Raw genomic sequence first — 25,792 nt, 5'->3', positions numbered from 1 at the left:
TTCTCGCGGAAGCTAAAGTGTTAAAACTCCTCAAAGGACTTCCATGTAATGTCAAAGATCCGTCATCAGAGCTTCATCTCCATCAAGAATATTCAATAGAGATGCCCCGTCATGTCATAAGGTCTCAACAGCATATTAACGCCTACTGCTATCTCTGCAGTATCTCTCTACACCATTGTCGACATTGCAAACTCAGTGTTGAATACTTTTCTTGACTACGATCACGCGCGGAATCAATCACAAGTCCACGATTACGCTACATTAACCCCTTCAAGCTCAGCCACAGACACCATCCCCAACATCTGTCAAACTTACCTCCGTTCCAGCCTAAGTCCAACCTCCCGACCCGGACCTCGCTTCACGTTGTGCAGTGTACTGCGTAAGCGGGAACCCTCCGTCCCCGAGCACCGTCCACCACCGTCGGCGACTCCGGCACTCCAGGGATGACCGTCGTAGGCAGCCGCGTCGCATACCTCTCATCAAAGCAGAGCCTCAACCCATTCATCCACACCTTCACCTCCCCCGCCCCTCTGTGCTCCTTACGTAACCCATTTATCCCGGGTGCGACTTATACTTTTACGTACGAATTTCGTCACCGGGGAAAAGAGCTCTTTACATGGGACGCAAGTCACGTTCACTCTTTCCCAACACCAGCCTCCAGAGCCACTCTATCCGTGGTCTTGGAGCGAGGTACTGCAGTCGGGTATCATCGGCTTCAAGTACCCTACCTCTAACATGACACTAGCGCATCAACGACCGTCACGGGATATTACCATAACAACGAAGGTGTAAAAATTCTTGGAATATTCAGAACCGTAGGAAGAAAAGGCAAAAAAGCTATCATAATATGTGCCATCATGATGGTAAACAAGTGGGTTGAAAACAGAAACCCCCATAACCATGCAATTAACCCCAATGTAATCCGCAGACCTCTGTAAACGCCACGTCGAACACAAGATGCTCCCCAAAAGGAAAACGAAAAAAGAACCGTAATGATACAGTCCGCACTTCCTCTCAATGCAGCGTCACCCTGACACCATCACCTCGAATGCGTCTAGTCCGCACCCGTGAGCATGCAAATCCCCAACGCGCATCCCCTTCACAACGGAGCGAAGAGCACAACCCCATCACCATGCATTCAACACACCAAGCAACCCAAACCACTCACCTACGCCTCATCGTCCCTCTTCCCCTCCCTCTTAGTCGCATACATGTGAAACTGCCCAAAAATCACAAAATCCTCCACCATCGTGCCCAACGACCCCAACAACCACGGCAGCGCGTTGAGCAAATACGCCCGGTCCTGCTTAAACGCAACAAGACTCGCGCCGTACGTCAGGTTCCCCGTAAGCGACAGCAGGAAAAACAGCAGCGCGAGCCCCTCGCAAGACTTTTCCCTGTAATTCTTGATAATCTGCGGGATGCGCGCGCAGAGGTAGCACACGGCGCTGAAGTAGCCCAGCGCGAGACCAATCTTCTCCCAGGTGCCGTCCGCCGCGGCGGGGGAACCCGCGCCCGCGCCGGCGTCGCTGTCGGGGGCGTCCCACGCGCCGGCCTTGTAGGAGAGGAACCAGCCCGCCGCGCCGACGAGGTATACCGCGAGGATGCTCAGGGTGTTGTGGAGCCAGGGGTTGCTGTCGGGCGTCTCGTCCTCGCCGGTGACCATCTTGCGCAGGGGGTCGAGCGAGCTCTCCTCGTGGTGGGCGTGACGGCGCTGCGAGCCGGGGAGACCGGCCGCCGCGGACGAGCTACGGCGGCGCTGTGCCGAGTTTGAGAGGAGGGGTTCATCTTCCCGTGCTTCGGTCGGGTTCGCGCCGGTGGCGGTGACGGGCGCGGAGGAGCGGCGGCGGGAGGATGCGCGGCGGGCGTTCTTGGTGTTGTAGTAGACGCATTGGGAGATTAGGACGAGGTCGGCGAAGCAGAAGTAGCTTGCGAGGGCGACGGCCGTCGGAGCGAGGTGGGTGAAGAGAGCGCCTGGAGGGGTGGTTGTTAGTGGGAGCACGCGCCAAAAGTTTAAATTTTTTTTCATGGCGTTGGGAGTGTTGGCGTTTGTGGTTGGAGAAATTTTCGGTATGACAAGAGACGCATATTTTCTCTTGGAGAAGGGTAGCGGTGTGGGAGAAACTCGCGAGGCGCAGATACCATGGAACATTGGCAAAAAAGCACCAGGAAAAAAGAGTGAGGAGCTGGGAAGGTAATGTTTTCTGCGTACCCATGAGATTCGTCACGTCGCCGATCAACCAGATGATCAAGAAGCCCATGGACAAGCCATCAGCGCTTTGCGACTTGTAGTTTGTGAGAAGCTGGGGAAGCTATTTTGCGTAGATAAGGATGGTCAGTCTACTTGGACAGAAAAAGCAGGCAAAAAGAGTCGTGATCCGAGGTCGCGTGACCTTCACGAACAGAGAGAGGGACGTACGAGAAGACATATCCACGCGGTCAAGCTAATGCTGCCAAAGATTCCCGACAGGGCCTCTTCGACTTTCGGGGTGGACGATAAGGCGGCAAAGGCCGTAACCGCGACGGAAGCCATTGTATGTGTATTTTCGATATGCGACCTTGGTGAAGCTCACGATAACAAACGTGAAAGAAAGGTGAAAAGAACGGGTAAGAAGAGCCGCAGCGACAGATAGGTTTTGGGGGAAGCTCTTCTCTCTTGTGCCGTTCCTCGGTCAGGTGGGCTTAGGAATGGGGTCAAGTGGGATGGTTTTCTTCGATGGAGAGTCACGCAGACAAGACATTGTTGGTGCGGCACGGGTAGAGGGGACTGATAGCGTCCACATTTCGTCCAATCCGATTTCAGCATTCTGCTTTTCCCCCGTTATCGCATTCCTTATCGCCTACCGCAACCGATAAGAGACCCCTGCCGCCGCATGACATAACCAAAAGACCAAGAACGACCTTGGCGTCGTGGAGTGTGGGCTGACGAAGAGAGCAATTAGTGGGGGCGGGTTGAGCATCCAGCAAGGGTCCCTCCAGGAAAACTTGGAAAGAATTTGGCGGGCAGAGCGGGTTGACCGCCGCAAAGGTCCTATTTTCGGAGGGGCCCAATGACGGAGAAAATGGTCGAGCTGAGAGAGTTGCGCCAATGAAGAGTCCTGATTTGGTCATCTCAACCTGCTGAAGCTGTCACTGTCGCTGACACCCTGGGCTTATGTAATTCTTCCAAGACGCTTCTGCGCATTTGCATCTGCACCAATATCGAGATGAACCGTTCGCATGGCCCAGATAACATGCTCGAATGCATGCAGCGCGAGGCGTCACCCAAAGTCTAACCATCTGCCTCCAATCACAGGAGCAGAGGCACACCGAACGATCAGATAGGCTGAAATTCCGCATTCCAGCAGTCACCGGACATCCGCCGATCGTCAGCATTCCCCTCCCAAGGGGTGTTTCACGTGGTTCCTCCCGTGCACCGCCATGATTCGCCCTCCGTGGCTGAGGCGGCACCGGGTGTGGATGGTCACGGACGAGCACCCCGGCGCAGGCGTTCCTCGGCCAACTCACCTCTGCCGGGCGCCTACACCAGCGGCCCGCTCAGCGCCAGTCATCCGTGTTGACGTTAACCTGGAAGGTAACGTGAGCTGGCGTGCATCGCTCCCGTCCCCAAGACCGGCGACCCGACCACGCGTCAAGCTCCCATATAACCGCGCGTCCGTCCTGTTTCCTGTCTAGCTTGTCGTCATTCAGTCAAATTGACGGACTCAAATTATAGTCCTAAAACAGTGAAGCCTAATCGCACCTCAGTGCATACCAACTCACCAATAAGAATCGCAAGCCATCATGAGGCTTTCGGGCACTGTCGCACTGCTCGGTGCATCGCTGCACGGGGTTGCTGCATGGGGGAGTATGTCATAAATTCCCTGCATCGACGATAGCTTCAAAATGGTCCTGAGCTGCAAATTGTCTCAAGTTGCCTCGCTGACCGACTTGACTTACCAGGCTTGGGTCACATTGCGACTGCGTATCTAGCCAGCCACTTTGTCGCCAACACAACCGAAGTCTTCTTCCAGGACCTGCTGCGTAACGATTCCGAGCACTACCTTGCCGGCGTCGCCACTTGGGCCGATACGATCCGGTACACGCGCTGGGGACACTTCACCGGGCCTTTCCACTTTATCGACGCCAAAGATAGTCCGCCCGACTATTGCGGCGTCGACCTCGAGCGGGATTGCAAAGACCAAGGCTGCGTCGTGACGGCACTCGCAAACTACACCGCCCGGTCTCTGGATCCCAAGCTGAGCGGGTGGGAACGCAACCAGGCGGCGAGGTTCGTCGTGCACTTCATCGGCGACATGCACCAGCCTCTCCACAACGAAGATGTGGCCCGGGGAGGCAACGGCATCCACGTTAAGTGGCAGGGTTCCGATTACAACCTCCACCACGTCTGGGACAGCTCCATTGCCGAAAAGCTGATAGGAGGCTCTCGTCGGAGGCCCTACGACAACGCGAAGAAATGGGCGGATGAGCTTGCTGACGAGGTCAAGACTGGAAAGTTTGCTGCGCAAAAGGCAGAGTGGCTGAAGAGTCTGGACTTCAACAACGTCAACGCTACCGGCCTAGAGTGGGCGAGAGAGGGAAACGCTTTCGTTTGCACCCATGGTATGTTGATTCCCGAGCCATCGGCGACCCCCCACAAACCGGAAGGGCGACGTCAAAACTGACTCTTGTATTAGTATTCCCAGAGGGGCCGCGAGCTATTGTCGGCCAAGAACTTAGCGGCGAGTACTTCCAAAAGGCGGCACCTGTGATTGAGCTTCAGGTCGCCCGCGCGGGTGTGAGAATGGCTGCTTGGCTGGACCTCATCGCCGCGGCATACCAAGACCTGGCGAAGACGGCCGAACCTGTCATGGAAGACTTGTAAGATTATGAGATGAGACGCCAAGCATGTTGCGCTGTTTGCTCCGCGCGCGACTTTCTGTACAAGACCCTCGTTTATCACACAGCAAAATGTGTTTTGATGCAGTGAAAGCTTGGCCCTGCCGGGGTCCTCTGTGTGTATTTGATTTCGTGACTTAGAGCCTAGTCGCAAACATCTCTGGATGCCAAGCTAGTGTAATGACATGATCAATGACGAGACGAGGCTCACCTTGGGCTCATCTGCCGTAGTAGTGCTAAAGATCGTGACAGCTGCCATGCGGCAGCTCACAGACTTGTCAAGTTGCCTTGGGTAGGAGACTCGGAATAATGTTGATCACACTGGTCGCGACACATTCTTGGCCGGGCCTTCGTCAGCAAAGAGTGTGCCTGCAATGGCTGAGGCGGCCCAGTTTGATTCACATGGAAGAGCTGTTTCCCAGAGGCGTAGTCGGCAAACATTACCTGGCAACGAGAAAGTGGCGTGACTTGAACGCATTTCGCTTCTCGCGGTGGAGAATTTGGAATCAGGCTAAGAACGGGTTGGAGGTCTAGCCGTGACGGCAAAGGACAGCAATTGGGATGATAGGTGACGTCTGACAAGTGAAGTTCGATGACAGCCCTTGCCGGGGGTCCGAGAGCAGCCCGGCGAGCAATACATCCAAGGAGATTGGATGCCGGAGGAAGCGCATCCTGTGTGCATGTCAGTGGACACAACGGGATTGGCTCGGGTTCTGCATCTCAAGTTTGCGATGACGGTTCAACCGAGCTGGGTGACTGGGGTCGTGGGCGAGCGTGGTTACCGTAGTGCAGGCAATGAGCGACGATAGATAGCGCAAGGCGTTTGCCTCTGTGACAGTCGACGGGTTTCAACTCGTCTTCCCGAGCTGGGATGAAAGGCAGGTCTGCATGCCGGATCCGAGGAGAATGCCTGCGAGTTGAAGATGAAGACGAGGTTGCGCCGTTGGCTCAAGTGACAAATGGACGGAAGTCGAGGTGAACCTGTTTCACCATTGGGTTTTTGGCACAGGCTTCAAACTCAGCCTCGTGTCGCAGGATGGTGCGCCTCCTTGGCGCGAGTGGAGATTCGCGACAGGGGCGCTGCACACACTAACACTCTCACTCCACGAGTCCACCGCAAGCAACCCCGGTGGCTCGGATCCAGATGAGGGAAGATGGATGACAAGCCCTTTAATTGATGTTGGAATTGGATGGCATCTCAGGGGGGAAACAATCTGCTCGTTTACGGGATCTCGGAAGGGATGAGACGAATATGGGGGAGGCGTCGGCCGTGGTGCCGGTCATTCGGGTGCGTCTATGGAAATTCGAGGTTTCGCCAGGTGATCTTTTGCGATGCAGCTTCAAGCATCAAGCCGTAGAGCCGTGCCGTTCGTTTCCAGGCGCAGGCGAGGCCGCGAAGGCATCATCATGTGGTGCCGTGGGCCGTGGGTGCCGCATTCGAGTGTCAATCGGCGAGAAGACAGTCCGTACCCATCAAAAGATCCGGCACAGTCATCCACACGATGTGGTACCAGTGGGATCCGTAAGTAAAAGTAGAAGTTTGGATGGCGGGATCAAGACCGAGCATATGTTTCCAACGGTGACAATGGCGGATCTGTCAGTGCAGTGAGCAAAACGTTGTAGGGCAACTTTAGGTGTGGACGATCAATAGCATTAAACTCAGCGTCGTTTGCAAAATGTCCGACAATTGGCAGCCCAGAAAGGAAAGTTCTCGACTCAAGCACTTGGGTTGACAGCAGAAAATAGTAGACGAGATGAAAATCGAAACCGTCATCTCATGGATAAGCATCTCGCGCGCTAGGGTTGGCCATGAGGAAGATCAGATTAACCTTTTGCTCGGATGGCTGATGCAGGACTGGCCGGTTATCCAACGAGCGAGGTGGCAAGGGGGGGAAGGGGTGAACTCGGTGCAAGGTGGTGGTGGGAGGTTGGTTGGTGTCGTCGTTGACGGTTGGGGTGGCAGATATCCAAGGATTCGGTGGACAATGATATGGGAGAGAAGAAGGGGGAGGGGGAAAAGACTCGAGGTTCGAGATGAAGCAACACCTTTGACAAGGGACACCCCTTCCCCCTGCAATTCTTCCAGGGCTGCGGTGGTGGGGCGGGTTTCTGGCGGGCGGGATGCTAAGGACAACCTTAAACGTGGTAAGAGGGGATGAGATAATCAACCTTTCCCGTTTTGGCGACCCAAGTGGAGTCGTGGATCTCCACGGGTCTTGGGCCGCTGCAGGTACCGAGTGTAAACGGCGCTTGGCACTCCTGCTGGGACGTGGAAGGTGCCCTCCTCTCACTTCACCACGCTTCCCTTCCAGTTGCAATTGGAAGTGTCCGGAACGATACATGTAGATAAGTCAAGTTACGTACCTAGGTAGGTACGTGCCTCCGTTTTGATCTTGGAATGGAAGGTGAGGCACCAGTAGAAAGGAGATGGCGCACCTTCCAATCCCACAGTTCCGTAGTCAGGTAGGTAGGTAGATAGTAGTGTCTTTCTCGATTCCTTTGCGCACCTTCCATTTTCTTGCATTACCCCATCCATCAAGTACGAACACTGCTCGACTCCTCCTTCGGCAACTTCATGGGTTTCCTTGGCACTCAACGTTTGACGGGAGGAAGATCATCCCCGAAGCTCCAACCGCAGTAAGGTACGGTGGACCACACCGACAAGTTCAAGTTTTTTTTTCTTTTTCCCCTTTCCCTCGCCCACTCACCCTGGAAACCCCTTTGCTGCTCGCCCTCTTTTCTCAAACCGACAATCGACGGTACCGTGACCGGTCATCCCAGGGGGCCTTGCCGTCATCCGAACTTGCCGAATAACAGATTAAGTTTATTGGATGTTTGATGCCATCATTACTGCGCGCCCGCTGCTGACCTTGGTTTTCCGCTCGCTTCGCCAACTCCACATTCCGACCAGCAACGCCAACGTACATATCCTAGGTTCTCCGTATGCGAGGTGCTTCTCGTTTGCTTCCACATTCTGCAAAACGGCAGAAAAGTCAACTAGGTTTTTGGATGGACTCCGCCGCCCTTCCGACAAAAAGCCTCCGTGCACTTCTGGCCAAGTACATACATGATACGAGGCATTCGCTCGCGATGCAGACGAGGCACACGATACACTATCCCACCCTTATCTGCGGGACGGAATCCATAAGGGCAAGCTTTGAAGTGGAACGAAATGCAGTGGAGTTGATGCGTTGCATTTCGCTCACCGGAATTAGACGGGCGCTTCCATTCTCATGCGCAATTACAGACACGAACTGATCGATGGGTAGAACCGCCAGAACCGATGGTCGACTGACAATGTTAATGTTCTGTTGTAGCTGGCCAGCGGTCGCACTAGCACGGCATGTCTCACCCGTCTAAACGGTCCGTTGCCAATCATCCACATTGCCGCTTTCTCCCGGCCAAGCTTGAGACCGTTGTCGTGTCGCTGGTACCCGCAGAAGCAGCGTGGAAAAGAAACACAGCACGGCTCGGGGGATCTTCAAGCGGTAACGTCAATCAAGAGAACCCCATCACGAACATGATGATGTGTGTGCGCTGTCAGCAAACAGCACCAGCTTTGCCTCTGCGTGGCCAGTCTTGGCGTTAATACAGGCGTGCCAGGCCTCTCAGGAAAGCCAGCGTCCGGAGGCAAATCATGGCCGATCCTCAAAGGCTTAGCATGAGGAGCTAAACCCATGACGACTCATGGCTCAAGAGCCAAAATCAATTGCATACGCATCCGCAGTTCGGTGTGCCATTTGTCTCGACAGGGTGTGGCTCTCACATATCGGTCCACTACGTGCCTAAGTATCAACGGTCCGTGGGAAATACGGATGGATAGATGCTTGTCCTGACGGACATGGCCTAACGGTCACAAACCTGCCAGCTGATGAGTGCAACTTGACGTGCGACAGTGCAGGCATCGAGGAGCGAACTGCCAGTTTTGCCAGTGCTCCAGGGAAATTAGGACGGAGGAGGCTTCGCTCAGATAGCCAGCAATGGAGCATTTGCGGGTGGTTGTGGAGAGTAAGGTAGGCGCCTCACAAACTCACCTTGGTGCGGTCGGTATCTTGGACGGTGACAATACGTTGGTCGAGTACGGCGACGAGGCACTCCGTACAGTGCCGCGCTTAAGAGACGGCAAGGACACGAAAATGTCGTCCAGTGTCTCGTTTCGCTTCATCGACGCCTCGGGCGAAACGCCATTTGCCTGATGTGCCGGACAGCAGGCCCCGCCATTGGCTCGCTAAGCCGCGCCGGGGCCAAGTGGGGACTCCATGACCCCATTCTGCGACGACAGGAGCCGCATCAGACCTTCCCAGACCTCGCGACGGCACAAGCCACCACCGGACGAGGGGGGTTCCTTCCAACTACCTTATCCTTACCCTTGCCATACCTTACTTACCCTCACCTTACTGCGTAGCGTAGTCTCTTACTGTCGTCCACATCTGGTGCCAACAACCTTTTTTCTTTGCCTCGCATCTTGAACCCCTACCAATACTTGTGTGGTAGAGTGGTAGATACCTGCCACAGGGACTAGAGACACCACACTGACGTTACCCGAGCCGCCCTGTTCGACTCAACTTCGTTACCTGCCATCCTGAAGAAGTCGGGAACTGTCCGTCAAGGGTGCCCACCCTCTCCCAGTCTGGGACAACGACATCCCCTGCTCATCTGTAGCTTGTCTCTCTTTTTTCTATCCGTCTGCTCCGTACACTACGTAGTAGTCCGTTCCTTACACTACGGAGACTCTTCATACACTACGCCTCTGACCAACATCTTTGTCGCCGTTCCCGTCCCATCCATGCAGCTAAACTCGACCACCCCTGCCAAAGCTCAGATCTCTATTATCCCGTCTCTTCACTCAACCCCCCGATCCATCATCCCTACTCTTCCTCCTCCTACTTTCTCGGAGCCTGGAGGCGTCTGCCCTTGTCAACTAGTTGTCGCACACCATCTCATCAGACAGATGCTACCTACCTAGTCTCTTTGTCCCTCTCTCTCTCTCTCTCTCTCATCCCTCGACGGTCACCTTCTCATAGAGAGCTGACAGACCCTCATCACCTTTTTCCCACCCCCTGGTTCGTCACCCACTGCGGGCCTGCCAATTGCCCGCACGGGGATCAGATGCTAAGCAGCATCCATGTACTCACACCCCCGGCCAACAGTTTGAGCCGTGTACTATCCGTAAGGTATACTCAGTAGTATGGTGTATGGCTAGGTACTAGGTAGTCTGCAGACGGGCTCCTGTCAGCCCTTGTCTCCTCCTTCTTCTCCTCCTCTCCCATCTCCCCTGCGCCGCGTTTTGGACTCGTGGAGACGATTCCTCCCCCCCCAAGCCGTCATGGAGCCTGTCTCCGTTCATACGACCCCTTGGTCGAACCGGCACCAGCCTGCAACCACAGCCCTGTGCATATAAGACTTGAAAGCTTGGCACTGATCGCATATTTGTCTCGGCCTCTCCCTTCTTAATCCCCAGCAGCGCTCAGTCTCGATCATTCTTTTCGCCTTCCACCCTTTACTTTTATTTCCATTCATCCTGTTGCCTCACGCTGGGAGTGTGTCTTCACATTCATTCATTCATTTCTTTTCAGCTTGTGCTACGTATTCAGGTGTCTGTGACCGTTCCTTTCGTACTCTACTCTTGTTCGCTCCTCGGTCTGGAACCAACCCCTTTCGAACGACAATCTAGTATTTTATTGATAGCGACTCGGTCGACAACTCCCTCGGATTTACCCCCAACGATCAACAAGAAAGAGACAAGATGCAGATTCAAAAGCTCATCACTGCCCTCGCGGGCATGGCCGTCGTCGCCGAGGCCTCCGTCGCCTTCCTCGATGCCTCGCCTTTGAGCGCCGCCCTCGCCAAGCGTCAACAACGTGGTGGTAACCGTGGTGGACAGGGCGGAAACCAAGGTGGAAACGCAAACCAGGGTGGAAATGCCAACGCTGGTAACGGAGCTCTGTGTTTGCAAACGAACGCGGTGCAAAAGGGTTCGCAGCAGGCCGGACAGCCCAACGCCCAACAGGCCAACTCGAAGACGTGAGTATTGACACATACACGGCACAGGCAACCCCCGAAACGCGCTAACCTACTGCCTTGCAGCGACAATGCCAACTTCATCAACATTTGCTCCGGTTCTACCCTCACCGATGGTGAGCAGAAGACTGGCGGTTCCTGCAACGGTATCCCCATGGGCAAGATCCCCGCCCAGACCAAGATGGTGTCTACCGTCATCAACAACCCCCCTCACAACGGCAACATCCAGGCCAACCAGGACTTTGATGTCGAGCTCAAGGTCAACAACCTGCAAGCCGGTTCCTTCACTGACGCTCAGTCTACCTACTACTCGGCTCCCCAGGATCTTAGCGGCGGCGGTACCATTATCGGCCACGTTCACGTCACTGTTCAGGATATGGGTAACTCCTTGACGCCCAACACTCCCCTGGATGCTTCCAAGTTTGTCTTCTTCAAGGGCATCAACGATGCCGGCGATGGCAATGGTAACCTGAAGGCCACCGTCACTGGAGGTCTCCCCGCCGGAAACTACCGCGTCTGCACCATGTCTAGTGCCTCCAACCATCAGCCCGTTCTGATGCCCGTCGCTCAGCGTGGTGCCCAGGATGACTGCAACAAGTTCACCGTTGGTGGAAACGGCGGCGGTGGCAACAACAACGGAGGTGGCAACAACGGCGGCAACGCTGCCAACGGAGGCAACGCTGCCAACGGAGGCCAGCAGAGTAAGTCGACCAGTGATACTTCAATGTTTCGTTGATGTACTAACGGATACAAGACAACAACCAGGGCGGAGCTGCCCGTGGAGGTAAGCAAGCCGGAGGCAGACAAGGCGCCGGCGCTGCTGCAGGCGGTGCTGCAGGAGGTGCCGGTCGCGGCGGTGCTGGACGAGGCGCTGGTCAAGGTAATGCTCAAGCAACACCTCAGAACCCCCCTCAAGGATTTCCAAACACACAGTTCCCAGGCCAATTCCCCGGCCAATTTCCTCAATTCCCTGGAAGCGCACCCCCTGGACAGGCCACAGCACAACCCCAGACCGGAAACACACAGGGAGCTCCCAATGCTAACAACTCCGGCCAGGACGGGGACGCCGCCAGTAATTCGGAGAAGGCGACGGCGACTCCTTCGGTAGACCCGGCGGCAGCGACGCCAACGCCCACCCAGGGCGGAGGTGCCTCCAACAATGGCAAGGCCAACAGCAATGGATCCGGACAGAACGGCAACGGTAACACTTCTTCTGGATCTGGCAAGGGAGGCGCGACGTCGAACGCTATCGGCGGAATCGCGGCCCCGGCGGTCTCGGACTCTGGCGATAGCAGCCGACCATTCTCCGTCAATGGCAACTCGTTCGTTTCCAAGGCCAATGCGGCGCAGCGTGCTTGCGATGTTCAACGGAATGCCTGTTTCAATGCTTTCAACGGTGGAAAGTTGAACGGGGTCACCACGGCCGACTGTGATGCCCAGGTTCAGACCTGCATCCAGGAGCTCTCATAATCGGAATGCCTTTCGACGACAAGGACGACAAACAACCGAGGGATTATTGGGATATGCACGCGCGCGCTGATACGGACAACACGGGCCTTTTACATCACATACAACGACAAGTCTCCATGCTTTTGGGTTCACCCGGGTCGCCAAAAAGTGTTCTGGTGTTTTTCTGTTTTTAATTTCTTGGGGTTGTTATATTCTACACGAACTGGCAGGAGGTTATTAGATGAGCAGGTTGGCGTGGATGGTTTTTTCTTTTGTTTGATGAAAACCAGCGCTCCCCCGTGCTTCGATACCACACACTCACACATCATCAACGACAACACTGGCAAACTCCTCCCCCTCTATATTATTGTTCTAATGTCCCCCTCTCCCCGACAACCCTCACACACATCTCATCACCTCATCACCATGACACAAAATCTTTACGATCCGACCTTTCTGTACATTTAGAGGGAGTTGTTTTTCCGTTGACAGGATACGCAGCATGGCTTGGAAAGAAATGGAAGACACAATTCCAGTAGAGAGTGCACACAGTTTTTTTTTGGATTACTTTTGCTTGGTTCTTTGGTTCTTACTGATTCGACATGTCGTGATATCTTGTCTAGGAGTTCCGCGATCCACTAACAGATGACACGTCACGATGTCACCCCATCTTGGTGAAAGTCGGGGTGGCAGGAGGTATACCGGCAACACTGCGCAAAACGTCCTTTCTCTCTGATGTTGATGAACCTGCACAGTGAAAGCTGCGGTGCCGAGCTGCGGTCCGAGCTGCGGCGTCTGATCTGCGTGTCGCGATGATGGGGGGGGCACATGTCTCGGCCGGGGGGCCGTGTTATGCGCTGGGGTTGGTGTCTAGGGTGCCTGGTCTGCTTGTTTTGGGGGTGTCTTTTGGTAGGCCTGATGGGAGGGATTTGTACATGACTAAGCTGGACTCTCCAGCGTCGCGTGCCATTGAGTGGGATCAGTGTGCGTGGGTTGGAGACTGGCGTTCGACTTGGCAGGTCTGAGAGGGGGTGTGGCCCATGGGAGAGGGGGAGGAAAATAGGGTAAAGAAGAGTTGAGACGTGTTTCACGTTGTCGATTCTTCTCTTCTTGTGGTGTCGGAGTTGGGACGGATGGAAGGGATCTTGCGAAAGAGGGGGGGGGGGGGGGGGGGGGGAGGGGGGGGGGGGGGGGGGGGGAGGGGGAGGGGGTGGTAAAGGGGGGTTTGTTGTTTGTGTTTTTGGTTGTTGGGGGGGGGGGGGGGGGGGGGGGGGGGGGGGGGGGGGGGGGGGGGGGGGGGGGGGGGGGCTTGCGGTACCGTAGAACAGCCTTAACAGACAGACTTATATTTGCGAATACAGGGCTTGAGGCTCAAGGTCCGGGCTTGTGATGTCACGAGTCGAGGCTAGAATCTGGGTACCTGTGGTTTGTGGATTGGGGCATGTGTCATGGGTTGGGATGGCACTTTTCGTGTGGTGCCGGGAGGGTTCTGGGGAAGGGGGTGTTTGAGGTCTCGTGGGAGGGGGCAATGGGCCTTAGCAGCTAAGGTAGGGTACGGATTAGTGGAGGTATATTAATTAGGAGATTTCTTTTTAACGTTTCGGAAGGAGGGCGGGCGAGAAGAGAGATTGATTGATGTTTATTTCTGCCTTTGGGGAGCTTAATCTTGAGGTCTTTTCTTTGGTTTCGGCGATTGGGATTTCTCATACACACGCACACACACACACATACGCGCGCGCAAGGTGGTCTTGATTGGGCTTGCGTCGGGAGGTTTATTCCCATGACTCTTTTACTTGAACTTTGAGAGTTGTACCTGACTTGAGGCTTAATTTCGCTTTTTGTTTTTGGCTTTTTTGTTCTTCCCTATTCCCGTCCGTTGCTACGAGGCCGTTTTACCCGTTTTTCCCCATCTCCCTTTTGGCTTTCAGCGTGTTGGTTTCGAGTTGATTTATCGTCGGTTTTCGCAAGTGTACCACTGAATGAGCAAGTGCAACGATAAGAAGGTCAACTCCACCCTCCAAATCACCGTATTCAGGGTTTCAACAGATGAAAGATTCTGTATGTCGGAGTTCGTCTAGGAACGGGATCATGTTTTTTTTTTTACGCACTTTTCCGCAACATGGTTTCGGGTTGTTTGCCCTTTGTCTTTTGCCCTCTACTATCGATCTTTACCTTATGGTTGCGCGGATTCTCACGCCTACTTTACCTTACCTTGTCATATTCGCTCGTGATGATGCAGGTACCAGAACCTTGCAACTGAATCGCGAGTCCACTCATCTACCTCAGGTACCCCTTCTCGGCGAGCCGCTCAAGGTCAAAAGTCCGTGTTTTCTCCGTCGGGAAACACAGAACTTAACTAACGCACCGTAGAGAAGTCATCACTTTTTTTGGTTCTTTCGGTCGGTGCCGAGGGGCGTGGCTGCTGTCGTCCCGAGTTTACTTGCATCGCGGCGTCTGCGGGTAGAACGCAAAAGTTGGCAAAATGGCTAATGTCAGAAGTTTCGCCTCATCCTTTGAAGCAAAAGCAACGCAACGTCCCGAGATGAGGGCCAAGGTTTGGACAAGTGCCGCCCCGTCTGAGTCTCGGGGACGACCCGACGTGAACTGACATCTTGGCCGTTCTCCTTTTCTCGTTATGTTTTTTTTTTTTTTTTTTTTTTTTTTTTTTTTTTTTTTTTTTTTTTTTTTTTTTTTTTTTTTTTTTTTTTTTTTTTTTTTTTTTTTTTTTTTTTTTGCTTTCTACTTAAGTTCTGCCTTGTTTTTCGCCTTTACTTCCTTCTTGGTAACATGTACACACCCTCTCTTGACGATGAAAAGGTTGAGTGTGCCGAGAGAGGGTGAGGTAGGGCGAAATTTGAGTTCTTCAGTAAAGCGGGAACGACAGTCTTGGGTGTAGCCTTTTGGGTTTGCGAGTGACTCGTTTTGGTTCTTTTAGTCTTTTTCAACGTTCCGTTTGTGCCTGACAATGGTATTTCCTCCATAATAGAGGAAACTTACGTTGAAGATACGGTTTGGATACGTTTCCCTTTTGAGGCCGACACGGCGTCGCGCCGACGTGGACCAGAGAATTTGATTGGTTTTTCCGCCGACATACACACGTTACCGGAGTGCGGCGGACCTTGATCCGCAGAGCTTGATGGGGCAGGGCTCCTTCGGCCCGGGCTTGACATGGCCGCGCTGGGTTCCGCTCCGATTGGGAAGTGGAGGCGCTGCCGATCCGGAAGCCGGAGGCACCAGGCGGATCATGGTTTGGCGGCTCGTGGTTTGGCGGCCCGGGCACCCAGGGCTCTCATTCCGTGTGAAGTAGCTCCTCGCGGCCATGTCTCAAATCCCTCATTTCCAATAGGGAGGTTCCAACACAAAAAGGTGGTGTCCAACGAAGACGCTAGCTTCTTTGAAGTGCATTGTTTGACAAACATTCGCATACCTAGCTCGCGGGTAGCGACCAACAAGCGTTGGGAACCACGGAACGCAACAGGATTGGACACAGTCAATTACTGAGGCTGCCCACACCTGAGTATTTAGCCCTCCATATCTTCAGCCCCTCCGAATTGTACCACGCCATTGGTTCAATGGCTTTAGATGTGTTTGCTGGAGTCGATTTCTGGTAGAGAACTACAACCTGGCCAGATCAACGGGTCCCGGATCAGGCTATCGTTAGCTCCGCTGTTGGTTCAACCGGTCTGGGAGAGAGTTGCTTCATCCCTGCATTCAAGCCACAACGTACCTTTCGCAACGGGGAAAAGCAGGCTGGCTGGGACCTAAGTGATCCAGCCAGGTCTCACACGCAATAAGAGATACAGAGGCGCAGGGAGCAAACAACTCACAAACCCGGGACTAATTAGGTACTAATGTACCTTTGACAACGCCTCTGCCGTAGCCTTATATCGAGAACCCTGAAATCTCTAGCTCAGAAGCTTCAAGTCCGGCGCATATCTCCGGCCCACGATGAACCCGAGCTGAGAAAGGGGGCAAGAATCGCTTTGGAAAAGCAGAGAATCTAGTCCTTGAGCCTCCCTGCGTGGGAGGGTCGTTCTTTCAACAGGCCAATTATTCCGCCTGTATGGCAGCGCATCGTCGACCGATGTTTCGACTCTTGAATCTAAGGACTCTATTGGATGCAAGTGGCGAGACATTCTAGAGGCTATGAAAGCTGAACACTTTCTACGCTGGACTGTTTGCTCTGTTGGAACGGCTACCGGGCTAGGGCGTTGGTCACGGTGATGTTGAGAAAGCCGGCAAGTCCGGCGGAGCCTGGCCCTATGTTGGCTTGTTGGCCGTATATGAGATCTATCAAGAGAAAGCACCTATGCTACATAAGAGGGGAACAATGGCTCGCCATCAGTGATAGCTCACCTCGCTGAAAAGAATTCATGACCGCCAGAATGCAGTTCGCCGATGCTCTCTTACGTCTCTTGTGGACTTACAGGTCCATCACGGCTCTCGCCGTGGTCTCGGTCTTCCTTCTCGTCTTTACATACGCTCGAAGCCCGAGACGGCGTCTTCCGCCAGGCCCGAGAGGGCTGCCCCTCCTCGGAAACGCCCTCGACGTCCTCAAAGATCCGTGGCTGACTTTTGGCGGCTGGATGAAGACGTATGGTATGCTCGTCCCGCGTTTCCCTCCACGGGCTAACCAACTAACACGACCCAAATCAGGCACCATCATGCACTTCACCGCTGCCGGAAGCGATGTAGTCGTCCTCAACGACCTCAAGACCTCGTTCGACATCTTGGATCGTCGCGCTGCCGTCACAGCAGACCGGCCCGGTAACGTCATCATAGACATGATGACGGGGTCCTGCTTCGTGCCTTTCCAGAGCCAGAACGCAATGTATGGCCCCCTACATTCACACATCCACAAAGGAAGCAGAGCAGAAAAGCTCACTACGAACTTCCAGGTGGCTGCGCATGCGCAAAGCCTCCCACACAGCGCTCCGCAGCATCTCCTTCCCAGACATCCGCCTCGTCCAGCAAAAGGAGGCTACACTCCTGGCGGCGGACATGCTCAAGGACCCGCGGGACTGGCTGTCGCACCTACACCGCGCGATATCCTCGGCGAACATGAACCTGGTATACGGCACGCCTTCCCTCGCGTCGGCCAGCGATTTGAAGCTGGTTTGGCTTGAGGACTTTGTCGCGCGGTTGACCAAGGCTGCGCTGCCTGGTGCGCATTTGAGTCAGGTCTTCCCTTGGTTGAGACATGTACCATCTAAGTATGTTTATTTGGCAGATTGGACAGTGTAATCACTACGGCGGTGATGAGGATGCTGATGTTTTCTGTCTAGATTCGCGCCTTGGAAGAGGCGGGTGGAGGATTCGTTTGCGGCGGACTCTGCTATCTTTGGAAGTTGGTTCGAGGAGGCCAGACTTGTGAGTATTGCATGGGTGACCCCTATTGTCTTTTTGGAAGTTCTGTGTGCTGAAAACATTTGCAGAGAGGTGTCAATGGCGGCAACTGTCTCGTCAAAAGCTTCATCAAGGACCAGAGCCGGTGCAACTTATCCGACACGGAAATCAACTGGCTCGCGGCGAGCGTCATGTAAGTCCGTCTACGAGGTATACCGACCCTCTTTGATGTGATCAATTTTCTGACAAAATATCTCCAGTGCCGGGGCAAAGTCGATCACGGGCGTGCTCGAGTGGTGGATGTTGGCTATGGTCGTTTACCCCGAGGTGCAGCAGCTCGCCCAGGAGGAGCTGGATCGCGTCGTGGGACGCGAGGCGATGCCGAACTTTGCCGATCACTACGGAAAGCTACCTTACATTCAAGCCATGGTGAGTTGTCGGATTTTCAGAGACTCCTCTCTGTCGCGTAAAACGACATCGCTCACGATTGAACTTGTCCAGGTCAAGGAGTCACTTCGGTGGCGACCAGTCGATCCAATAGGTCTTCCACATCAGAGCTCCGAGGTAAGTCACAGCCTTGCGTCTACAATCTCTCAGTAACCTGACTCTTTCTCACAGGACATATGGTATGAAGGCTGCTTTATACCAAAAGGCTCGTTGCTCATCCCCAACGTCTGGGCCATGAACCGCGATCCGCACACGTACGGCCCGGACGCCCATCACTTCAACCCAGCTCGGTTCCTCGATCCCAAGACTGGGCAGCTCAAGCCGCTGGCAGCGGAGACGAAAGAACAGGGCCACGTCACGTTTGGGTTTGGCCGCCGGTTGTGCGTCGGGCGCCAGATTGCGAATGAGGATCTCTTCATCACTATCGCGACGGTGCTTTGGGCGATGAAGATTGAGCCGAAGGTGGGATACGATGGGTTGAATGTCCCTATAGATGTTGATGGATGTGTCGATGACGGTGTCGTTGTGTGAGATACCCCTGTACTCTTACCAGTTTGTTGCTGTCGCTGACTTTGGATGCCAGACGCCCGGTTCCGTTTGAGTGTACCACCAAATCTCGGTTTCCTGAGGCATTTAAGACCCTGCAGGCTGCCGAGAACTATATTGTAAGTTGAGGAAGCAATCTTGTACAAGCCAGCTTCGCCATTAGTTTTCACATCTAAAGACTAGCGGATGGCGACCTTGGCGTCCCAGATGTCGCAACTCCGGAGGATCCAAGAGCAGCAAACGTAGTGTCAATCTAAGATAAGATAACACTTTGAGTGGATAACCCACGTCGAAAGCTCGTATATCTACAGTGACGGCAATCAGAAACTCCGGCCACGGCTCGGGGTCCTGTTGACATGCTGTTCTTGATTAGTGATACTGAGCTTCATGCCAAGGTCATGCCACCACATGCTACAAATTGAGTCTGCCGGCATATATTTCCTTTGATTTTCTGACGATTCAGAAACTAGAAATTGACTGCAGTATCTATCTAAGTTTCTTCGAACCTAGCCTTTTGATGGGCCTTCGAGAACTTTCTTGAAGTTCACTAATCAGACTATCACTCACCTTATCGCGACACTCCGGACAGCTGCACCTGCTTTAATCTCCGTCAATTCTACTGATTCTCTTCAGGTGCGAGAGCTGTCCTATTAAGGAACTGTCCTGACCCTACCAGACATCATGTTCCGGGGTAGTAGCTACGGAAGGATAAGTGATCTTCACCATTGCACCACGAAATAGCTCCAAACTTGACTCGCTCAGTTTGATCTTCATCTGAGCAGTCCATTCACTCCCTCACCATGCCGGAACCATGGGATGATCAGATCGCGCACTTCCAAGGGATACCGTGGTGCGCCAAAGTGCTCTCGGAACCAGGCATCATCGCCAGACCCCTCGTCAGCCGCGAATTCGACCCAGATAATCGCATCTTTGAATTCTGGGGCTCCACACTCTTCAGCGCGGCCACGGTGCCCTTCTTCATCGGCTGCTTCCACATGCCCTCGCCACCACCGGGCGCCGACGGAAGCCCTCCTGATAGCCGGCCCCTCGACGAATTGTACATGACCAAGGTCCGCTGCTTCCTGACTCTCGGCCATGGGCTGAGCACGCTCAAGAAGGAGTGGTGCCACGGCGGTGCTGTCGCGGCCATATTCGACGAGTGCATGGGTGCGATCGGTTTCATCAACAAGTTGCTGGGGTTCATGCCGATGCTGCCGCAGGTCACACAGAACTTGAACATCACGTACATACAGCCGGTGCCGACCATGTCGACGGTGGCTTGCACGGCGGTCTTGAAGCGGATGGACGGGCCTAGGAAGTTCTTGGTCGGGGCGGAGATCACCGACGAGCTTGGTACGGTTCTTGCCAAGGCGGAAGCGTATTTTGTTGGGATGGAGAAGCGGAAGAAGAGACAGGAGAAGCTGTGACGTGGCTTTGAGAGCTTTTAATTAGAGAATCGTTTGGGAGTAGACTTTGCTTATGTGTAGACATAGACCTCTGCCGCCGGAGTCCTTGAGCTGTCAGCATTGGCAGTAGCCAGCTGGGCACCCTTACTTGCTTGGACGCATGGCGCACGAACGACGCTGTGATAATAGATGGGATCTGCATTTCAGTCTATAGCACTGTATTCAAGAAGCTGGCTGCTTTACTTTGAGGGTCAAGGACATGAGTTGTAACACTTTTACCAGAGCAGCTACGTGAGTATTCTGGACTAACCTCATTTCAAAAGAGGCTGACGCTAGGCAACCTCAGAATAATGCAAGGTGTCTATCAGCCTTCCAAGTACATCTGCTGCACACTGCCAAGCTCATGATATACAGTCGGTCCCCTAGAAGAGTCATTCTCCGCCGTCTGAATATGCACCATCCACTCGTTACTTTCAGGTGACCCATACGCCCCCAAATCATGCCACGAGTGAAGTGTCACAACACCGTGCGACGCAATGATTGTGTAATCCATCGCGCAACGGTTGCAGTGGCCAATCGGCTCGTACCCATGCCCGTCCACCGCAACGCGGATGCCGTCCATGACATCCGAGGACGCCATGTATCTACTGACATACCGGGGATGGCCCCAGCCCAACCACTGGTTGATGTTCACACCGTCGTCGTCGAACAAAACCTGTCCATTGGGCTCCAGTAAGATCATCAGATGCGGACAGACGCGCCTGGAGCAGGTCGTCCGAAGCAAACCGGCCTCGAGGTTATCGCGGACCTCGTGCTCCATGTGAATTAGGAACCTGCCCTCGATAATCTTGGGTGTGAAGGCGTACCGGCTCGTGGTGGAGATGAGGTTTGCAGGTACGTCTACTCGCGATGTGAATGGCGCCATGATGTCCTCGAGGAGTTGTTGCTGGTTCTTGTCTATTCCTCCGCTATCACTCATACGAGCCAATTTAAGAGCGAGCTGTACGTGCGCATGCCGGAGATTGTAGTTCTTCGGATTAAAAATGTGGCGAGAGTTTTGCTGGCAGGGAAAGGGGTTGTGGCTCTTGGCTCCGGGGATATCTTGCGCACAAATCCTGTGAAGATGGCAGCAGGGGCTGCATACCCAGTGGTTCGGCTTGGTGTAAGCGAGGCCCGTCCAGAAGGCGAGTTTGTGGTTGCGAGGGAGTGAGATAAGGGCGAGGGTCCAGTCCCTGTGCGTGAGGACACGAAGACCTTTGCATGTGTGAGAGAGAGCGAATTCGTCGTGTAGCGGGAGGGAACTGAGTATCTGGTACAGGATCTCGTTTGGGAGGGACTGGATCGGTGAAGCGTTGTCTGCAGAGGACGACTTTGTTGTTTCCGTTCGAAAACGTTGGAAGAGACGGTGGTTGTGATGAACGAGCAGTCGTCTGAGACGATCCATATTGTGTTGCTGGGCTTGTGTAAGTTGTAGCTGGCTTACTGGGTGGCTGTGTCGGTGGATGTTGAAGCTGAGGGAGTTGTCATGAGGTGATTTCGCCAAAATAGTTGAAAAGATTTCAAGCTGCTTGTTCGATGCGACCGACTTTCATGACTAGGAAGAGCAAGGCCAAGTCATTAACTATGAAGTAAGGCAGTTCATTACGATAGGAAGTTCTTCCTAACTTGGCCATTCAGGCCCTCACCAATACCTGGAAGGACGGTTCGTTGGAGATTCGGGTCCTCGGAGCACCCTTTTGTCTAGAATCCATCGGTTGAGACTCGGACCACGAAGCCTCGGACGACATTTTCGGGCTCATCATGTCCCCTCACTAACCCAGCATCTTCGCTTCTACCTCTACATCGAGTACTCAGGTGGGATTGGGGGTAGAGGCAAGGGGTCCTAGGTTCGTCGTTGAGGAATACCTTCAGCCACCATGGATCTAGAGCAGTCCACTTAATGGCGACGAAAAACCGATAGATGGGTCTTAATCAAGTTACCGTCTCTCTATTCCGTCTCGGTCCACGAGCCGTAACATCCCGCCTCTAGACAGCGAGGTTCTGCACCAACGATGCATCATGTGTCCTGAACTTTCTGATGCGACTCAGATTCGTGCTACAATGTTGATCTTTGACGATAAAGGACAACGATGAGGCTTGATCCGTCTGAAATCCCAAAGCCAGATATCGATATCGGTCCGCCTTTAATCTACAAGACAAGATCTCAGCATCTCCGAGGGCGTCACAGAACCTCTCTCGCTGAATAGGAATTCATACTATCAGAAGACATCCATCGTATCTTCGGATCATTTCGTCCCGAAAGAAGAAAAAGCAGAGTCCGGTCGTCCACCTGGAGCTATCCGGGCGGGAGCATGGAGGTTACATCCCACCTTAGCAGACCCATGTTTGATCGCGATGGACGTTCAACGCAAATCAGCATCATCGGCCCAAAGGAAACAAACCCACATCCCTTTGGTGTATCCGTACAAGTTCGTAGGGAGAGGCATTGCGGGGTACACAGGCAGAAGTTGGGGAACCCCACGACCGACATGAAGTTCTGTCCTCAATCTGGTAAAGTGCTAGACCGGGGTATGCGTGGGTATTCCCGCTTCTGTATCGGTGCCTGGGTTGTAACTGCTGTGATTGGCGTCATCCGCGGCAATCTACACCGAAGATGGACTCGATTGAGGTTGACTCCGCGCAAGTAAATGTGACGACAGCCGAAGCTCAGCTGTCGAAGCGCAAAGGAGATGGTCAAGATATTCCACCAAGGCTTCTTGTCTCGTGAACATGATCTCCCACAGCCGCCTCGGCATAAAGTCTAAGGCGCTTGATATGCCTCGTGTCATCGGAACTTGACTAGGTCGCACCACTTCCTTCTGCACCATTGCAGCCACAACGGCAAACCCAGATCCAGCATGTTGATATCACAACCGTCTATTCGAGCCCTTGCGGCAATAACTCTCCTTGCAAATTACTGTTCTGCTGAATGCTGGCGAAACACGACCTGCGATGGACCAAGCTCTGCTTCGTTCCCAGGAGTTTGGGACCAGTACAACTATGCTCCCACTTCTCGTAACGTCACACCAAAGTACATCTTATCTTCACCATCTGGAGCGTTTATCTCCAACTTTACCGCACCGGTCAATCTTTCCAGCCAAACCGACGGCCTGGTCTTTGACTTTGGCTTCGAAGTAGGCGGCATCGCGACCATCGACTACAAGCTCTCCCAGTTCACCAACGCCACTCTCGGCCTCGCTTTCACAGAGGCGAAAAACTACATTGGTCGCAAGTCAGACAACTCGAATGGTGGTACCGGACAAGACGGCGCTCTCGCATACAACATCACCTCGGACGCAGCGGGAACCTACATCATGCCCGATCCGAAGCTACGCGGCGGCTTCCGGTACCTGACCTTATTCCTCACGCCATTCGACTCGTCGTCTACCGTCTCGGTGGAGATTCGCAATATCAGTCTGGAGATCAGCTTCCAGCCGACGTGGTCCGATCTTAGAGCCTATCAGGGATACTTCCACTCCAGCGACGAGCTCCTCAACAGGATCTGGTACAGCGGGGCGTATACCATCCAGACGAACTCCGTGCCGGGCAAGACTGGTCGCGTGTCTGGGACAAGTGGACGCACGAGCTGGCAGAATGACGCTTACATTGGGCCTGGGGAGACCGTCCTTCTGGATGGAGCGAAGCGTGATCGCTGGGTCTGGATTGGGGATATGGGGACTGCGGTGCCTTCTGCATTTGTGAGCACCGGCGATATGGAGAGCACGAAGAATGCCCTCTTGGCGATCTACAACTACCAGGTAAGTTGCCCCAACGATGATGAAATTGACATTTACTCAACGTGTCGCTCGTTAGTCTGCCGACGGTACTTTGCCAAAAGCCGGTCCACCATATCTCTCGAAGGATAGCGACAGTAAGTCGAGACAAGTTTAGGGTGACAAGAAGTCAAGCTGACGGTGCAAGCATAGCATACCATCTGTGGACACTGGTTGGCACTTACAACTACTTCTTGTACACCGGCGACACGGACTTCATGACTTCCATCTGGCCCAAGTACCTCAGAGCAATCAACCTCAGTAGAAGCAAAGTCTCAGACAAGGGAATCATGAACGTGACTGGCGCCGCGGACTGGGGCCGATGGACATACTCCACTGAGCGCAGCTCAGCAAGCATGCTGTAGGTGAATGTTCTTCTCGGCCAAGAGAAACACTAACCCTACGACCAGATTGTATCGAGCCCTGCGCACCGGCGCCGACATCACCTCTTGGTCTCCTACCCTCACGAACGCGAGCAGCTACCAGAAAGACTGGACAAGCGCCGCGAGCAAGCTGCAAGCGTCCATCATGACTGAGCTATGGGATGAAATCAAGGGGGCGTTCAAGGAAAGTCCCGACAACACGTCGCTGTATCCACAAGACGCGAACAGCATGGCAGTCGCCTTTGGTGTCGTCTCCGCAGATAGCGCCGAAGCGCAAAAGGTGTCCGACTACCTCGAATCAAACTGGACCCCGATCGGTCCTCACTGCCCCGAACTCAAAAACAACGTGTCGCCATTCATCTCCAGCATCGAGATCGCCACGCACTTCCGAACGGGACGCCCCGATCGGGCCTTACAGCTTATCCGAGACGCGTGGGGCTGGTACCTGAATAACCCCAACGGCACGCAGTCTACCGTCGTGGAGGGGTATCTCATCGATGGAACATGGGGCTATCGAGGAGATCGCGGGTACCGGAACGATCCGTCTTATATCTCGCATGCTCATGGGTGGAGCAGTGGTCCAACTTCGACTATGACGGAGTATCTTGTCGGACTGAGGGTCATCAAGCCCGGCGGAAGCGAGTGGCAGCTCAAGCCTGTGCTGAGCGAGCTCTCGGAAGCCGAAGCTGGGTTCACGACGAACTTGGGCAAGTTTTCTGCAAAGTTTACCGTTGGGGATGAAGGAACGGCTGTCGTTGAATGGGACACACCGGCGTCGACTCGGGGATATTTGGTGCTTTCGGGGCAGAAATCCGTTTGGGTCAATGGTGGAAAAGGTAATATGACCATCAGCGTCTAGTCTTCTCCTTCGTCAGTGATCTGTCGTGCGCTTCGATGGGATGAGCGCATATCGAAATTGCAATCTTGGCGTTTCTGTATGCCCAGGTTCCTATAAAAACCGACAGCAGGTAGATCCTAAGAGTCTCAGTCTTTCTGCAGACAATACTCCATGTTCCCAGAGCTCCTTATAGTTCCAGCGGCCCTTTGTTTGATCGGTGCGCTTGAGTCCAGCACATTGTCTTTCAGGGAATGGCGATCATCAAGGACCGAGGCAGACATGAGTTATAGTAAGAGATTTCCTTTTCATATTGACTGCCCTCTATCCTTCGCTCTTTCACGAGCGAATACGCAGAAGACGTCTGCCTTCACTGATGAGCAGCATTGCGTATTATTCACTTGAAGGGACAGGGATACCCTCTTATGGGTCGTGAGATCCTCGCGGCCATCACTTTGTCCGCTTGCCGAACGACAAGACCACCGCGGCTTGGTACCGACTGGGTATCCAGATCCCCCAATCTGGCAATTCTGGTGAACATGAGAGTCCAGGACACTCTGGAAGTGGTTTTATACTTGCTTGATCTTCTCCAACAGTTCCATCCAGTTGTACCTTGTTGAGAAAGGATGTATAAACTATCTTGCTGGTGTGAGGGTACTCGGTGAGGTA

General features: G+C 53.8%; 7 protein-coding genes across 7 annotated transcripts; 5 read left to right on the top strand and 2 right to left on the bottom strand.

The window, feature by feature from the left end:
* Positions 1-1,168: 1,168 nt before the first annotated feature.
* Positions 1,169-2,533, bottom strand: CABS01_10579 (uncharacterized protein; the record flags this gene model as incomplete). The annotated part of the gene is made up of 3 exons (XM_060543934.1): positions 1,169-1,974; positions 2,213-2,312; positions 2,420-2,533. 3 exons carry the CDS (start codon positions 2,531-2,533, stop codon positions 1,169-1,171), a joined length of 1,020 nt encoding a protein of 339 aa, XP_060399136.1.
* Positions 2,534-3,783: 1,250 nt separating this feature from the next.
* On the top strand, positions 3,784-4,864 carry CABS01_10578 (S1/P1 Nuclease; the record flags this gene model as incomplete). Its single annotated transcript, XM_060543933.1, has 3 exons — positions 3,784-3,847; positions 3,943-4,602; positions 4,677-4,864. The coding sequence occupies 3 exons, from the start codon at positions 3,784-3,786 to the stop codon at positions 4,862-4,864; spliced, it is 912 nt and encodes a 303-aa protein (XP_060399135.1).
* Positions 4,865-8,858: 3,994 nt separating this feature from the next.
* On the top strand, positions 8,859-9,074 carry CABS01_10577 (uncharacterized protein; the record flags this gene model as incomplete). Its single annotated transcript, XM_060543932.1, has 1 exon — positions 8,859-9,074. One exon carries the CDS (start codon positions 8,859-8,861, stop codon positions 9,072-9,074), a length of 216 nt encoding a protein of 71 aa, XP_060399134.1.
* Positions 9,075-10,624: 1,550 nt separating this feature from the next.
* CABS01_10576 (uncharacterized protein) lies at positions 10,625-12,369 on the top strand (the record flags this gene model as incomplete). The annotated part of the gene is made up of 3 exons (XM_060543931.1): positions 10,625-10,902; positions 10,966-11,600; positions 11,654-12,369. 3 exons carry the CDS (start codon positions 10,625-10,627, stop codon positions 12,367-12,369), a joined length of 1,629 nt encoding a protein of 542 aa, XP_060399133.1.
* A 4,364-nt stretch (positions 12,370-16,733) lies between these two features.
* CABS01_10575 (uncharacterized protein) lies at positions 16,734-20,114 on the top strand (the record flags this gene model as incomplete). The annotated part of the gene is made up of 10 exons (XM_060543930.1): positions 16,734-16,947; positions 17,005-17,179; positions 17,247-17,561; positions 17,634-17,718; positions 17,784-17,887; positions 17,955-18,123; positions 18,196-18,258; positions 18,313-18,668; positions 18,725-18,806; positions 19,470-20,114. 10 exons carry the CDS (start codon positions 16,734-16,736, stop codon positions 20,112-20,114), a joined length of 2,208 nt encoding a protein of 735 aa, XP_060399132.1.
* Positions 20,115-20,457: 343 nt separating this feature from the next.
* On the bottom strand, positions 20,458-21,537 carry CABS01_10574 (uncharacterized protein; the record flags this gene model as incomplete). The annotated part of the gene is made up of 1 exon (XM_060543929.1): positions 20,458-21,537. One exon carries the CDS (start codon positions 21,535-21,537, stop codon positions 20,458-20,460), a length of 1,080 nt encoding a protein of 359 aa, XP_060399131.1.
* A 1,453-nt stretch (positions 21,538-22,990) lies between these two features.
* Positions 22,991-25,147, top strand: CABS01_10573 (bacterial alpha-L-rhamnosidase domain-containing protein; the record flags this gene model as incomplete). Its single annotated transcript, XM_060543928.1, has 4 exons — positions 22,991-23,890; positions 23,946-24,003; positions 24,059-24,266; positions 24,316-25,147. The coding sequence occupies 4 exons, from the start codon at positions 22,991-22,993 to the stop codon at positions 25,145-25,147; spliced, it is 1,998 nt and encodes a 665-aa protein (XP_060399130.1).
* Between the last annotated feature and the right edge of the window lie 645 nt (positions 25,148-25,792).

Source organism: Colletotrichum abscissum (assembly GCF_030869225.1).
Source record: "Colletotrichum abscissum strain IMI 504890 chromosome Unknown Scaffold_27.1, whole genome shotgun sequence".
Classification (NCBI taxonomy): domain Eukaryota; kingdom Fungi; phylum Ascomycota; class Sordariomycetes; order Glomerellales; family Glomerellaceae; genus Colletotrichum; species Colletotrichum abscissum.
Note: the sequence above shows the minus strand (reverse complement) of the source record. Positions and strands in the feature narration are given on the sequence as shown.